General features: G+C 53.4%; 1 protein-coding gene across 1 annotated transcript; it reads left to right on the forward strand.

The window, feature by feature from the left end:
* Positions 1 to 2868: 2868 nt before the first annotated feature.
* On the forward strand, positions 2869 to 8466 carry MUC12 (mucin 12, cell surface associated). The gene is made up of 7 exons (XM_089895812.1): positions 2869 to 2894; positions 3202 to 3392; positions 3763 to 3837; positions 3929 to 4091; positions 4797 to 4958; positions 5564 to 5640; positions 7500 to 8466. Exons 1-7 carry the CDS (start codon positions 2869 to 2871, stop codon positions 8087 to 8089), a joined length of 1284 nt encoding a protein of 427 aa, XP_089751938.1. The 3' UTR covers positions 8090 to 8466.
* The last annotated feature ends 7927 nt before the right edge of the window (positions 8467 to 16393 follow it).

The raw sequence follows: 16393 nt of genomic DNA on the forward strand, positions 1-16393 counted from the left end.
CTCTCTCATCAGGATGATCATCTGGAGGCCTCCACTTAGGTCTCACTAGGTTGTGATCCTGGCCACTAGCTCTTCCTGGTATACAGAGGCAAGGGGCAGAAGTTTCAGCTACTCCTACCTGCCTTTTGAGTTTCCATCCTCCCTCCTACACACTCTCTCTACTTCCCCAAAGCCAATAGATGAAGAATTAACTAATCCTGGAAGGCATTACTGGGAGGTTGCTGTCTCGTGCATAATGTGTCCTCTTCCCACAGAAGCCCCAGAAAAACTCAAGCAATGCCGCTGTAGAACCAAGAGTGAAAGTAACCACAGAAATTCACGGAAGACCTAAATAACATATCCTCCCATACACACCTGAATTTTGTTCAACTATTCAAGAGTCAGGTAAGAGCAGAGGAAGCCTAGATTCACCAATGTGAGAGGGGATGCCAGGGCTCATCTTGACTTACTGTTCAGGGCTTCTCAGCTCTTGGGTCCCTTCAGCCTAAGTCCTGAGGGGGGGGGGTTCCTCTGAGAGCCTCCTTCCTTGAGCCATACCCCTCCAACACATCCTGGAAGAGGGAACATCCCTCTGCCTTCCCTTCCTTCTTTCCAATGGGCTAATACAGGGGCTCCTTGGGGAAAGAGAACAGGGACTGCTGCACACTCCAGGCTTCTGTGAGCTCAGCGGTCTTGTTTCTTTCAGATGGATAAAGCTTACAGGAGCAAAGACTTTCCACAATACAGCGGCGTGATCATTAGGAAACTACTGTGAGTATGGGGGTGGAGAGATTTATAGACTATGGGAAGCTCCTTCTCTCTTGCCTGCTCTCCTGTCTCCTCCTATCATGAATGATTAGAGTATCAGTACCTGGCTGGGTCAAAAAGGCCCCTAGCTAGAAGGCAACACCTGAGGGCTCTGAGACCATGCATTCATTCATTCAGCACTCATCCAAGTAACAAACTAGTATTGAAAGCCTACCCTGTGCTAGGTGCTGGGAGCACAGGGGTTCTGGTCTTCATGGAGCTTAGAGTGGCAGAACACAGGTAGCAGAATGGCTGTGCAGTCTGTCTAGAGTTATGGTAAGGGACACACAAGGTGCAGTGGGAGAGGTCCTGAATGCAAGCTCAGTGAGATGGAGGGAAATCCTCCCGGAGGAAGTGACAGCTAAGCTGAGGCTTGAAGGATGAGGAGAAATGAGCCAAGTAGAAGGAAAGGAGGAGGAGAGTGTTACAAGAGGAAATCAATGACGATGAGCCTAGAGGTGAGAGAAAGGAGGGTAGACCCCAAGAACATAAAGCACACTTGGCTGCTTGAGGACAAAGGGGTCATGGTGGGAGAGGAGGTTAGAAAGGTAACCTGTGCCAAGCTATTTAGATGTGAAGCATCAGCAATTGTGGCCCATTGGGATAGTATCCGACTTGCACTGCAGACAACTCAATTTGGCTACAGGGCTGAGAATGGGTGGACAGAGGACGGAGATGATAGCAGCCTGGACCTGAGAGGTGATAATGAAGAAGAAAAGTATCCAGTGTGAAAGGTCTTTAGGGGGCAGGACCAGCAGATCATGGGAGTGTGATGGGTGTTTTGAGAAAAGGAGGAACGACACCAGATTTCTGGGCTTCTGGGAGTGCGGGGTGCCCTTTGCTGAAATGAGGAATGCAAGGAAGAGCAGAATGGGAGACGAAGATGATGTGTTTGGCCTGGGGGCCCAGCCACGTGGAGTGGCTGAGTGATGGAGCAGCTGATGGTCAAACATGGGATAGGAAGGGTCTACAGTGGAGGCACTGGTGTTGGCATCCCTAGATAGACATCGCTGGAAGCCCTGGGAGTAGACCAGATGGCCGGGGCCGTCGTCACAGCACAGAAGTGAAGATGTACCAGGGAAGGAGCATGGGAAGCCCCAACATTGAAAGGATAGGCAGGAGAATCAGAACTCTGAGAGGAGAGTGCAAAGAAGCAGACAGAGGGGTGGGAAGGGAGCCTGGGGGGTGTCAGGTCCCAGCATGTCCAGGGCCCTTTGGGTTCCATAGCCTAGTGTCCTCCACCCCCACCCAGCATCAGAGCCATTGTCTCCATCTCCCTTCTGGCTCAGGATTTTGTTGTTTCAAGTCCTCCTGGGTCCTGCTCCTGACTTCTCTGTCACAATGGCTGTGACTAGTGATGGACCTCGTCTCAAGTTCTCTCTGCTGAGAGCATTGCTGACTGTCTAACAAGAAGCTTCTGGGTTGAAATCCAACGTTTCTAAAGCAGCTTCATGTTTCTTCATTTCTGAACGCTTGCTTTTCTGATTTTGAAAATATAATCCAATAGCTTCTACTTCACATTTTTTAATGAAAAACGTTTTCATTGTAGTAAAATACCCATAACATAAAATCTGCCATTAACCACTGAACTCGCCGTCTTAAGTGTACGGTTCAGCGGCACTAAGTCCATCCGCAGTGCCGTGCAACCACCACCGTCCTTCTCCGGAACTTTCTCATCTTCCCAAACTGAAGCTCTGTCGCCATTCAACAATAACTCCCAATTCCTCCTCATCCCACCCCTGGCAACCACCACGTTACCTTCTGTCTCTACAGATTTGATCACTCCAGGGACCTCCTATTATTACTCATAAATACTCGGAGTAGTTGTTTTCTTGCCGCTGGCTTATTTCACTGAGCACGATGTCCTCAAGGTTCATGCATCTTGCAGCACGTCTCAAAATTTCCTTCCTTTTTGAGGCTGAATAGTATTCCATTGTGTGTACAGACTACATTTTGTTTATTCATTCATCCATTGACGGGCGCTGAAATTGCTTTCACCGTTTAGTTTTTATGAATAACACTGTGATGAACATGGGTGTACAAATATTTCTTCCTGCCTCTGCTTTCAATTCTTTGGGCTAGATGTCCAGAGGTGGAATTGCTGGACCGTATGGTCATTCTGTTTTGAAGTTTTTGAGGAACCATCATACTGTTTTCCACAGTGGCCGCACCATTTTACATTCCCGCCAACGGTGCCCGAGGGTTCAGTTTCTCCGCATCTTTGCCCAACAGCTTCCATTTTTAGGAATGAATCCCACCCTTTGGCATATGTTGTTATCACAGGTTTACTCTGTAGCCTCCCTCTAGGTTGTTGCCTGCTGGGAGGGAAGAGTCTCTATTCTGTCCTGCCTCTGGGACATATGGCTAATTGTTCCTCATCGCCTCTGTTGCTTCTCGGGCCCTGCTTGCTGGGAGGGCGGGCAACACAGGGTACCTGATGATTCCTAATTCCAGCAAAGGCAGCGTCCTGGTGGAACATGAAGTCATCGTGGAGGCAAACTTCACTTCAGAGTTTCAGGAGCTGTTTGCAAACCTCACTAAGATCATAAAGGCCAAGGTTATGAATGAGACCGGAAAGCTACCCAGTAATTCTGAAGCGTGCAAAAGTAAGCCCACCTAAAACCCCTTGATGTTGGTGGGGAAAGGATGGGAGGGGTCACTTAGGGAGGTCTCAGCCCCATCCCCACACCTCACCTCCCTCCTCTCTTCCGGAGATCCAGAGACCTCCCTCCCCAGCAGTCAAGCCCGGATACCTGCCGCAGACTCTGTGCTGCTACCAGCAGTCCCTCCCAGTCCCGGGCTGAGGTTGTCACCAGCCCTAATGTCCCCATCTGAGCAAGCTCACAGGCCCAGCTGCATCTGGGGATGGCCAAGATCCTGCTAGTCTTGTTCCCAGTAAGGAGGAGGGGAAGGCTGGCTGCCCCCAGGGGGCAGAGGTGCCATATCTATTTTGTTCTTTCCCACCACCCTGGGCAGATATCTCATTCCTGTGCTACAATGAGAAGGACACCTTCGTGAATGAGACCGTGAAGTTCGGCTTTGACCTGCAAGGTAAGCAGCTCCGCAGAGTGTGGATGGTAAACCTGAGGGCTAGAGGGCGTGTTCACCAGGCTGACGCTTCCTGCCCTCCCCCCACGCCCAGAGCAATGCACTCAGAAAGTTGCGAAGGAATTCGCCCAATTCTACTACGTGGATGATCTGAATGGGAAGCTGGCCTGTGTGACCAAGTGCACCCTGGGGACGAAGTCGCAAATGAACTGTCACCACGGCAGGTGCCAGCTTCAGCGAAGTGGCCCCCATTGCCTGTGAGCGCCTGTTCCCTCTAAGCCCAGCATCTACCCTCTCTGGTGGCAGGGCCCCACTCTCCCCAACAGTCACCCAAGGGGGCAGGGTGGGAGTGGGCAGAGCTCGCAAGGCACCCCTCCCCCCTCCTCTACACCCCTCTTTCTTCTACCCAGGTCTCCCATCTTCCACCCCACCAGAGGGAGAGGGAGGGGCAGATTATAGACACAGGCATCGTAGGACTGAGCAAGCCCCTTCCTGAAAAAGTTCCAGTTATCAATTTCCAAATCTGTATCTATGGATCTCTATCTCCACCTGTCATTCGTTTCCCTGACATCATCCCAGCCACCGTGCCATTACCACCTCCCACTGTAGCTGGGACGCTACATTTGGGAGATCATATATTAAAGTACAAAATATAAACCACGGTAACAGGCTGTCAAAGTGCCAACTACTTAGTGTTTAGATGGGTGAACATCACGTGTTTGGGACGAGGTACCGGCGCCCTCGGATTCTGAATTCCTGCTCCGCAGATCTGTGGTCCCTGCACCCCCTCCCCGCCCCTTAGCCTTGGGAGTCAGGGAGAGCACCCAGCAACTGTCCTCAGAGGGAGAGCTGGTTTCCTGTGCTCTGACATTGAATTTTTTCTTTCGGGAGACTGGGTGGGTGAGGGATGCTGGTGTGTGGGATGCTGGTGTGAGGGATGCTGAGCTTGTGTGTGTCCCCAGGTGCCTGAACTCGGACACGCACTGGCACTGGGGAGAAAGCTGTGAATTTAGCACCAGCAAGAGCATGGTGTATGGGATCGTAGGGGCCGTGGTGGTGCTACTGGTGGTCTTGGTGGTGGTCCTGGCCATCTTACTCAGCCAATCCCAGAGAAAACTGCACAGGTGAGCTTCTGGGGCTGGGGCTGGGCCTGGGGAGAGGGGACCACAGTCAGAATAACCTGAGGCTCTGCTCCTTCCAGCTGAGCAGTCAGCTGAGGCCCACGGCAGCCTGCTGATCTGACAGGACATGTCTGTTTGGCAGAGAAATGGAAACAAAAACATATGTACTGAAATTGGATTATGTAATGAAATTACCTGGTGCTCGTTATCACCTTGGCTTCCCTAGAGCAACACCGTCACACTCGGACACCGGGAAAGACCGCCATCTCTTTCCCCCGATTGTAAAATGCATAAGATCCACCTGAGAAGGTTGAGTAATGCTCAGCACAGCACCTGGCCGGCAATCGAAGGGAACTGCCCTGACTCTAGTCCAACGCCCCCATCTCACAGGTAAGGACACTGAGGCCCACTGAGGTGTTGGGGGGGCCAGGCCGTGGTGACATCCCCAGGAATGCTTTTAGTTTTCTGCCGCTGTCGCTGGGGGCAGTCTCCTCCCTGACTCAGGGCTTGGCCAGGACAGCCCCTTCCGGAAGCCCGAGGTTCAGAGGCCTCTGAGCCCCCTCCCCTGCCTCTCTGCCACGAGCTGCTCACGGCATTTCTGTTGGCAGGCAAGAGTACAACCTGTCTCGAGACTGGCAAGAAGAAGATGTCCTTGTCAGCTTCCAGAGCACCGGCGTCTGGGAAGGTAGATCTCATCAGGGGCCAGGATGGGGCAGGCTGGAGGGTGTAGAAGTGCCAAAGTCGGACTCAGTGGGGTTGTGGGTGACACGCACGCACATCCTGCCAGGTCGCCCCACATCTGCTGCAGAAGCCAGGCTCCTCTGCAGCCTCCTGACCCCGAGCCTCCACGGGCAGCCCCTGCTGACCCTCCGGCCTTTTCTCGCTCCTCCCCGTCAAGTTCCGTGCACTCCAGCCTGTGGCCCGTGCCTTTGCATAGGCTGGGCTGCTTCCGGTGGCCTGAGTCTCTGCGCACCCGCATCCCACCCTGTTTCCAAAATCCGGTTCATAAGCTGCCCCTCCACGGAGCTCCGCGTGGGTTCAGCCTGCTCTGGCCCCCAGAGCTGCTCCCGGCCCTGCACCCAGCTGCGGTGGGAAACCCTTCCCGGTACTTCCTGACAGACACGATGGAAGGATTCCAGGGATGGCTGAGAGCCTGATCCCGCCCCCGGAGGCCACCCCCAGCACACCAGACGCACACATTTAATAGGATGGTAGGGCCATGGCCAGGGCTTGACGGGGCATAGATATACCTGCTCCAGCCCAGAGTGGGGCGGGGGTCAGACGAGACTGCGGAGGGGCATCCCCTGAGCTGAGAGCCAGGGCAGTGGTGGGGAGTAAGGCATGTGTTTCCTGCTCCCACGAACATACAGCCCAGTGGGCAGCGAGGCCTTGTCCCATGATGGGAAGGGAAAGGGCTTTCCAGGCAGGGGGCCCTACTTAAGAAAGGACATGGAGGTGGGAAAGAGCACGGTCTGTGGGGGGGTCTGACCCCCCAAGGGCGTGTCAGTGGGACGGGAGAATGACAGGGCCAGGTCAAGGCTGGTCAGTGGGCCATGATGGGGGGACCCACAGGAGGGGCTTTAAGGGAGGGGGACCAGACTTCGTTTTGAGCAGCTCACTCAGGAGGATCTAAGCGGGACAGCATGAAAATGGGGAGTCCAGGGAGGGAGAAGCACAGTACCACAGGTGAGGGACGATGAGGCTGAGTGGGGGTGGCAGAGACCGGGAGGCGTGGACAGCAGATGACATAGCTCAGATTCCAGTGAGTCAGGCAGGGCGTGTTGTTTGCAGGCTCTGGGCAGGGGTGACGGGGCGCAGTGGGGAGAAGCAGCAGGTGGGTCGCGCTGGGCGGGGGTGGGAGGGCAGGGTACAGGGAAGGGGTGGCACCCCAGATCTGGCCAGTCCGAAGCCTGGGGACAGGCCTGCGGCCTGTGGGCAGCACTGGGGTTCAGCCTAGCCCACGGTGGGGAGACAGTGGGCGAGGAGGGCAGGTGGAGGGCCGCGCGGGGGATCTTGAAGGAAGCAGCAAAGGGATGTTCTGGAAGATGCCAGGAGGACCCGGAGCCTGGGGCCCGGAGGCCGAGGAGGGAGTTTGTCTGCAAGATGGGCACAGTGCTGGACACGTGCCAACTCAAACAAGAGATTCCAGGCACAGCTGCTTTGTGTCTGCTGTGGCTACCATTGCCATGAGGAAGTGTGCACGGTGACCGCAAGCAGTCCCATCTTCCTGCCCCACCCAAACCAAGTGGCCCCTGGGCCTGGGGCCCCTGCTCACCAGCCACAACTTTTGACCCCAGAGCATGTCGGAGGGCTGCCGCTCTGGTGCCCTCCTGTTCCCGCGTGACCCTGGGCCAGCTCCCCAGGTCCCCTCCCGAGCCTCAGACAAGCTGCGCTGTTGGGAGGACGAATGGGCAGTGGGAAAGGAGTTTAGGGCAGCTCTGGGGCTGACTCTTCAAAGCTGTTCCTTTTACTGGGAAAAAACCCTCCTCTGGGCCTCTTTGGCTTCCCCCAGGCTCACTCTCACCCCAGTACCTTTCCCTACAGGTCAGAATCTGCAGGGGGACACGTTTGGCCTTGAAAATATCTACAGACACTTCCAGCCTTCCCTGCAGAACGTGGACCCCAGCACAGAGGTGACTCAGGAGCTACCCGCCCCCCAGCTAGGGGCTGCTCCCCTGTCCCCCACCCCCTGGGGCTGCCTGGGGAGGGCGGGGCACCCTCGGCCCAGAGGCAGGTCGCTCCCCGGGGACGCAACCATCACTACTGGCCCCTCAGCGGTACCTCCCCTCTCCCACCCCCCAGCTCCACATTCAGAGGCCCACAGTGGTGACAACTGCTCAGTGAGGGGGACAGGGGCTCTCACCCCTCACCCAGATCTAGACGACAAGATAGCGGCTGACAGAGCCCTCCACAGGTCCCGGGGCCGCCAAGAGGAATCAGACGTCCGGGCCCAAGGACAGTCCTCTCAGGGCTGCTGGGTTTGCCCCATCCCCACTGTTGTGACCACCCTCTGCTCCCTTGCCCTCCATCCAGGAGCCCCAAGGCATCTTGTTTGCTCTATGGTGACACCCACTCTGGAATTTCCTACCATAAAAGAGCAAGTCTTAGGGCTTCCCTGGTGGCGCAGTGGTTGAGAGTCTGCCTGCCGATGCAGGGGACACGGGTTCGTGCCCCGGTCCGGGAAGATCCCACGTGCCACGGAGCGGCTAGGCCCGTGAGCCATGGGCGCTGGGCCTGCGCGTCCGGAGCCTGTGCTCTGCAACGGGAGAGGCCACAACAGTGAGAGGCCCGCGTACGGCAAAAAAAAAAAAAAAAAAGCAAGTCTTAAAGTGCAGAGTGTAGCCTGAGTGGTCTCCTCCCCTCCCCTGCAGGGGCCTGGTTGCAGGCCTGCATGTCTGGGAGGGTCCTTCCCGGGAGAGCACTCCTTCCAAGGTTGGAGGCCAAATCTCGGCCCCTTCCTGTGTCCCACATGTGGGGCAGTGAGCCCTTTGTCTGCTCCAAGCAGGGGCAGTGGCGGGCCCACCTCTGCCTGAGGTCTCTGTGGTCGAGAGTGGATCTAGGGTCCAGGGACGGGGGGAGCCCCCAGAAAGGCCAAAGAGTGAGTGCTTTGCCCTGCTGACCTTGAGAGGGGCCCAGGTCACTCCAGATGATCAGAGGGGCTGTGCTTACCTGTGAACCCACAGACCCAAGAACTCTCAGCCATCCTGGGACCGGGCACTGGCCCAGCTGCGTCCATGACCTGCACCCTGTGACCTGGTGGGGTACCCATAGCGGCAGTAAAGCTGGCTTGAGAAGAGGGGAGAGGGGTCTCATTCCCTGGGGCTGGAGTCGAAGCAGGGCACCCTTCTCCTCGGAGGCTCAGGCCCACCCTCTCCTCCACCTTCCACCTCCCTCCCGGGGTCCCATTAGCTCTTCCAGGCTGCTTCAGGCCCTGTGCCTGTCCCTTCAGAGCGATGACAAATCTGATGGCCTGTGTGCCTATGTGCTGCCCAGCAAGGGAGGGGCTCCCCTTCCCTCTGCCCTTTGGCCTGGAACACAGCTGAACCTCCAGTCATTAGTGAAGCTTCCACGCTTCCTCAGATGACCCCCAGCTCTCCGGTGTCTCAGGATCAAAGGGCTTGGGGCCCATTTATTTCTGGGATTTCTTGACCGACTTTCATTTCGCCAATTCCCGAAAGGGTGTAAGGCAGGTGCGCTGCCTTCCAGACTCAGTCACCAGTCTCCAAAGTCGAGACTGGTGACAATGACACTGCCTGGTGCCTCTGGTCCTTCAGCTCCCGCCCCCACATGGTGAATGACGCCCTCCCACCCACTGCCCTCACAGCCCCAGCCCTACCATCTCCTGGACCTGCCCACGCCCAGGGAGGGCTGTGTCTTGGGGCCACAGTTGGGGGTACCCTCAGCCTCCTGCCCCTCGCCTACTCCTCTCCCCTCCCCTGTGAGATTTGGGGGAAGAGCCAGGGCTTTGGGGCTCATCTGAGTTAGCCTTAGCCTCTCTGAGCCTCAGTTTCTGCTCCAGAAAGTGAGAATAAGAAAACTGACTTGCAGACTTCCCTGGTGGTGCAGTGGATAAGACTCCACACTCCCAGTGCAGGGGGCCCAGGTTCAATCTCTGGTCAGGGAACTGGATCTCACATGCATGCCACAACTAAGAGTTCGAATGCCACAACTAAGGAGCCCTGGAGCCACAACTAAGGAGCCCGCCTGCCTCAACTAAGACCTGGTGCAGGGCTTCCCTGGTGGCGCAGTGGTTAAGAATCTGCCTGCCAATGCAGGGGATACGGGTTTGAGCCCTGGTCTGGGAAGATCCCACATGCCGCGGAGCAACTAAACCCGTGCACCACAACTACTGAGCCTGTGTACCACAACTACTGAAAGCCCTTCAGGGCTTCAGCAGGCACAGCCCCTTATTTATTTTTTAAAATAAACATTTAAAAAAAGAAAAAGAAAACTGACTTGTCAGGGATGGAGAATCAGACAGAATGCCCCAGGCATGATCCTTGGCACATGACGGCTGCTCAGCCAATGGTAGGGTCTGTCCTTACCCCGCGAATATGCCCCTCCAACCCCCTCTCACCTCCCACCCCTGCCCCAGATGCCCGGGGCTCTCCCTTACATGACACAAGACAAATGTCTTACATCTCAGCTCTCTCCAACTCTTGTCCTGGCCATATCTGCGTCACCCCATCCCTGCCTTGTGCCCTGAGGTTGCCACAGGGCTGTCAGGCATCCCGGAATCAGGAGAAAGGCCACTGCTGTAGCCAAATGGGCACAAGATAGGGTTTGGGGACAAACCCTAACCCTAACCCAGATTCTAATCCTGCCATGAAGCAGCCGTGTGCTATGGGGCAACTCAGTTTGTCTCTGGCCTCAGTTTCCCCCCCTAAAGGACAAAGGTTGGGGTCTCTAGGATTCCTTCCAACTCAGCTGCCCTGGGCTCCATGGCCGTAGGACTGGGTTCAGGTTGGCAGAAGATGATAACGGGTCCTCGTTGGACCCTCCAGGATCTACTCTGCCTCTCACCTGCCCCCAGAGAAAGAGGGAAGGGAACAAAGGCTGAAATCAAACTGTGGGCCTCAGGATTCCCACCCTCTAGGGATGTCATCCTGGGATCGCCTGGGTGAGGAGGGAAGGGAGTTTGGGGGCCGAAGTGGGGGGCTTATGCTGGGCCCTGTAGATGTCATTCAAACAGCCATGTCCTGGCCTGTGTCCTGCCCTAAGTTCACGACCCCAGGAGCAGTGGGGGCTCCTGACACCCTGTCCCCGACCCTGGACAACTCTCCTTCAAGGAGGAAATGGGGTGAGGGAGGGGGAGAAAGCACACCTAAGCATAATCATGGAGCCTGTGGCCTCCTTGGTCCAAACCTGCCCACAGGAGGCAGGGCCTTCTCTGGGGGCCAACCTGAGGGCTGACTGGGCAAATGAAGAGGATGGAGGTGGGAAGAGGGTGAGGGAGGCTGGGGCAGGGTGGAGCAGTGGCTTGGCTTGCTCTAAAGCGGGCAGTGCGTCACTGATTTGAACCCTGCCACTCCTTGGTATAGGTTCCCAGGGTAACAGAACCAATAGCTGCTATCTTATCTGTAGTAAGACTGACACCCTCTTTCCGGAACTTTCAATGCCTTCCAGACTCTTAGTCACTTATCTCTAATGGGGGCATTTGGGGCACTGTGGTGTGCCTTAGGGAAGATCTCTCCCGCCTCGCCCTCAGATGCCTCCACCCTCCCCTGCCCCTCCCTTCTTTCCTCTGCTTCTCCCTTCCCTCCTTCTGGCCCTCTCTTCCCTTCCCTCTCCCTTTCTTCCCCTTCTATTCTCCCCACCTTTCCTCCATCACCCCTTAGCCTCTAACCACTTTCTGCACACTGGGACTCATCGCATCTCTGGCCTCAGTCTCCCCCTCTGTGGAATGGAGCCTTTCAGACTCTCTGCTCCTGTTGCCCAGGATTCTGTGGCCTTTTCTCTGGGCCTGGCATTCACTGGTCTGGAGACCCCTGACCAGCTCTGAGTGGCATCTGACTCTCCCATGTTTCTTCTCTGGGGACCCAGAACCATATACCTCCTCAGGCTATGGGGCTAAAGATGGCAGGATGGGGCGTGGGCCGTGAGCAACATCCTGGTGGCCTGTGCTCGGCCTTTCGCTTTCCCAGAAGACACACCCTCTCCCGCTGCCCCCGCTTTCAGCACACCCCAGTTATATTGTACATGAAAGAAACACAAACCATTTCAGCCCAGTGCAGCCCTGTCCAGCGTTAGCAAGTGCCTTCTCGCCTTCCACACGAATGGGACCAAGGCCTGGTTGCTCAGTCCTCTGTCTATAGCAGGTCCCTCTGTCCTTTCCACCCTCCTCCTTATCCTCGCCTGCCTGACATCATCTGACCTGGGCCCTTTCATTTGCCCCTGGTCCCTGTTTCCACCACCATCCTACCCTTGTCCTCCTTCTGAGAGTCTGGGGAAGACAGACTCAAGTGTCTATCCCTCCCCCACCCCCTATCCCACCCCGAATAAGGCCCACCTCCTCTGAGGGAGCTTCCTGGGGGTCTCCACTAACTTTTCTCCCCTAGAACCCACCCCTGCGACCACAAGTGACCAGAAAGAGAGCCGTGAGCCGTGGCCGCTGAGCCTGTGCGTCCGGAGCCTGTGCTCCGCAACGGGAGAGGCCACGACAGTGAGAGGCCTGCGTACCGCAAAAACAAACAAACAAAAAAACCAAAAAACAAACAAAAAATAAACAAGAGGGAGGGGGTATAGGCAGAGATAAAAATTCAAATTACGGGGAGTTCCCTGGCGGTCCAGGGGTTAGGACTTGATACATTCACTGCATGGCCCTGGGTTTAATCCCTGGTGGGGGAACTAAGATTCTGCAAGCCCCGCAGTGCAGCTAGAAAAAGAAAAAAATTCAAACTACCAAGAGGTCCTATCTTTAATCCATTACCTGGCTCCAGTCCATTCGTTTCCTAGGGCTGCTGTAACAAAGTAGCACAAACAGGGTGACTTAAAACAACAGAAATTTATTGTCTCACAGAGGCCAGAAGTCCAAAGCCAAGGTATCAGCAGGGCTGTGCTCCCTCTAAAAGCGGCAGAGGGAGGATCTGTTCCAGGCCCCTCCCCTGGCCGCAGGTGATTGGCTGGCGACCTTGGCCTCCTTGGCTTGTAACCTCATCACCCTGATCTTTGCCCTTCATCTTCACGTGTCCTTCTCTGTGTGCGTGTCTGTGTCCAAACTTCCCCTTTTGACAAGGACACCAGTCATTTTGGATTAGGGTTTTTCCTAACAACCTCATTTTAACTTAATTACCTCTGTAAAGACGTATCTCCAAATAAGGTCAGGATTTCAGTACATCTTTGGGGGGGGCACAATTCAGTGTGTAACAATTGCCAAGTATCAAAAAGCTAGATAGCACATTGGGTGTGGGAAACAGACACGGCTGCAGAGGGGCAGAGGGGATGCAATTGCTATAATTCTATAGAAAGAAGTGACACAGTATTAAATACTTATGCCCTTTCACAAGGCAATTCTGATGTTTAGGGATTTACCCTATAGATACACTCACAGGCCCATCCAAGGTCGTGTGTACAAGGATATTCAGATTCCCTGCAGCAAAGGAGAAGACTTGAGTCTATTGGTTTTCTATTGCTGCCCTGACAAAGTACCACAAACTTAGTTAAAACAACACCCTCTGATTATTCCACAGTTTCGTGGGTCAGAAGCCTGGGCATAGGCATGGGTCAGCTGGGTTCCCAGCTTAGGTTCTCACTAGGCTGAAATCAAGGTGTCAGCAGGGCTGTGTCCCTTGCTGGGGGCTCCGTGGAGGAATCCGCTTCCAGACTCATTCAGGTTGTTGGCAGAAGAGAGTTTGCCGGGAGGCCCCTCCACCTGCAGAGCCAGCATTGGTGGGTCCTCATGCTTTGAATTTCTCTGATTTCCATTTTGCTCCTTTCCTCTGCTTTTAAGGGCTCATGTGATAACACTGGACCTGCCCTGATAATCCACAAAAATCTCCCTATTTTAACCGATAGGTCAGCTGACTAGTAACAGGGATCCTGTTACTCTATTTTGGCCAGAAGCAAAAGAATGATTACTTTGATTAAGGCCTTTGATTAGTGTTTAATCTATTTTACATACTTGGCTAATTAAAGTCCGTGAACCGTTGCATTTATAAAATTAATACATTACATTTCCTATTTAAAGTTTTCCTTTTTTTTTTTTTTTTTGCAGTATGCGGGCCTCTCACTGTTGTGGCCTCTCCCGTTGCGGAGCACAGGCTCCGGACATGCAGGCTCAGCGGCCATGGCTCACGGGCCCAGCCGCTCCGCGGCATGTGGGATCTTCCCGGACCGGGGCACGAACCCGTGTCCCCTGCATCGGCAGGCGTACTCTCAACCACTGCACCACCAGGGAAGCCCAAAAGTTTTCCATTTTTTGATTAACAAACAAAACCTTTCCAAAGACTCAAGAAACTCCACAAATCTAATACGATTAAATATATGTTTTTTTAAGCTTCCCCCAAACTAAAGTAATTCTACTAACCTAATAAATTAAATGCATCTATATGATGAATCCTAAGTTCTTCTAAGTGTTCTGATACTGTTTATAACCTTAGCAAGGTTTTAATGTAAACTTACAAGTCTAAGTCACTCAATTATATATTTTATATTGAAACAAGGTTGACGTTCCAATAGGCCAAATTCTCTTGAATGTTACAAATATATTAAATCCCAAATGTGAAGAGATTATTTGATACAAAAATATTAATACTAATACTAAAGGTCTGAATTTATTTGGGACGACTAGAGTAATTCTGTTCCTGGGGTTAAGTGGCACCCTTCACTGTAGCAGTTAGGATATTTTTGTATCTGCTATAACAAGTATGCCCCAAATGTATAATGGCTCCACCACAAAAGAAGGTTCTTCTTCTTGCTTATGTAACAGTGTTCCTGTTTGGCAGCTAGCTTTCCTCCATGTGGTGATTCAGGGATCTAGGTTCCTTCTTCCAGAGGCTTTGCTATTCCCTTGGATCTCCTCACCACGTGTCTCTAACTGGCAGAGCAATTAGCACCATCAGGGAAGTTGTATGGACCAGGTCTGGAAGTGGCATCCATCACTGTGGTCACATTCCATTGGAAGGGACTTAGTCATGTGTACTTACTAACTTCTCTGAAATCTGGCTCCTGAATTGGGCATGAGCTCCCTTTCTTACAGCTTCACGATTGGACATTGCTCCCACCTCCCCAAAGACCTGCAAGACCTCATCTCCCAGCCCAATCTTCTTGCTTCACTTCTATGTGGATTAAGTTCTGATGACTGATTTCTCGGCTGTGAAACAAGCAAGGTGGTTGCAGTGACAAAGCCCCTCCAGAGGAGAGTGGGGGACTCATAGGAGTTGTGAGAGAACGAAGGACCCCCAGAATGGGAAGGAGCGTTACAGCTCCAGGAGCTGTAACTTCCCTTTCTCTTTCAGATATCAGTGAGGACAGGGCTGTCTGGGATGGAGGAAGGTATGTATCCCAGGAGGACCCCCAGTGCCAGCAGCTATGGACGAGCTATGAAGTGAGGTACTGCAGCCCTGGGGTACTGAGAAGGGGGCACCTTCATGCAAAGGGATTGGAACAACCCCCAGTAGGCTAGCAAAGGAATTAGATTTTATAGTCCATGGCAACTGCTGGTGTTGGTCACCCCTCTGAAGGTGATGGTCTCCCTTCTGTCTTCCTGTACACCTGAACTTACCAAGGAGGGAGAGGAGAGAGACCACAGTGTTTGGAAACTCTCAAGTAGAAACACCATGGAAGCTCTCATAGGCTTGTCACAATATCAGGCGAAGGCCTCCCTCTCATTCCAGGAAGGTTCTTCCTCCTGCTTGTTCAGTTTCAGCACCAAGGATAGCGCCCCAATCAATTCGCTTACAGCCGTGATCGCTTAACACTGGACTGAACTTTCCATTAGACAAAATGCTCTCGTAATATTTATTGCATTCCATTTCTACGAAAAACATATGTTTTAAAGTATGTAGTGTCTTCTTTGAGTATATAGCATTATGAGTATTTTTAAAGTTCTTATTTTTATCTGCAGGTTCTAATTTTTTTTTAAGCCAATGTAATCATCTCTGTTTAATAACTAAAAACAACAAAACAACTTCATTAAACTTTTCATGGTTCCCAGACCTTTCTCCAGTCAATACCCTGTGCAAGCTCCCTTTTGTCACTTGCTTGCCCCTCCCTCCTCCTCTCCCCCTGGATGTAAAGTCTGATAAGTTTGGCTTCAAGATGACTAGAGGGAAGTCTGCAGCCAGGAAGAGTGCCAGGCCCTGACCTCCCCCATCATCATTCTCTGACCACCAAGGATGCCCCGAATGAGGCAGAACCCACGCATAACTCACTCACACGATACAGGGACTTACTTCCTCCTGTGAGAGAACTAAGTTCTCCTTCTGGAAATGAGCTCATGTGTCTTTCCACAGATCTGAAGAGGTGGGGTCTTGGGTTCTCTTTCCAGCTTTCTCATCAGATCTCTGGGTTAAGTTCGGGAAAGTTCATATTTGAGCATTTGGACTCAATTTTGCCTTCTGCTGAATAAAGACTTGGCTGTTTCTAAAGTCCCCCTCATTGCTATCTTTTTTTTTTTTTGCGGTACGCGGGCCTCTCACTGTTGTGGCCTCTCCCGTTGCGGAGCACAGGCTCCGGATGCGCAGGCTTAATGGTCATGGCTCACGGGCCCAGCCGCTCCGCGGCATGTGGGATCTTCCCAGACCGGGGCACGAACCCGTGTCCCCTGCATCGGCAGGCGGACTCTCAACCACTGCGCCACCAGGGAAGCCCTGCTATCATTTTTAACATTATTAGGATGCTTTATCACTATCCCTGTCATGCAGCTCAGGATTCATTTTTTTCTGCAAGGTGTCTCCCACAGGCCACTCCACTTAAACCTTAACCTAAGAAAGAGGCTA

This window comes from Delphinapterus leucas, chromosome 15 (assembly GCF_059928025.1).
Source record: "Delphinapterus leucas isolate spDelLeu-1000000601 "Yukka" chromosome 15, BTC_Dleu_Yukka2, whole genome shotgun sequence".
NCBI lineage: Eukaryota > Metazoa > Chordata > Mammalia > Artiodactyla > Monodontidae > Delphinapterus > Delphinapterus leucas.

What these genes read in the sequence shown, in the direction of transcription:
- MUC12 (XM_089895812.1), top strand. Translation starts at nt 2,869, where the DNA reads ATGTCCAGAGGTGGAATTGCTGGACC. An exon ending in TAATTCTGAAGCGTGCAAAA is followed by an intron (nt 3,393 to 3,762) that starts GTAAGCCCACCT and finishes CACCCTGGGCAG; the next exon opens with ATATCTCATTCCTGTGCTAC. An exon ending in GTTCGGCTTTGACCTGCAAG is followed by an intron (nt 3,838 to 3,928) that starts GTAAGCAGCTCC and finishes CCCCACGCCCAG; the next exon opens with AGCAATGCACTCAGAAAGTT.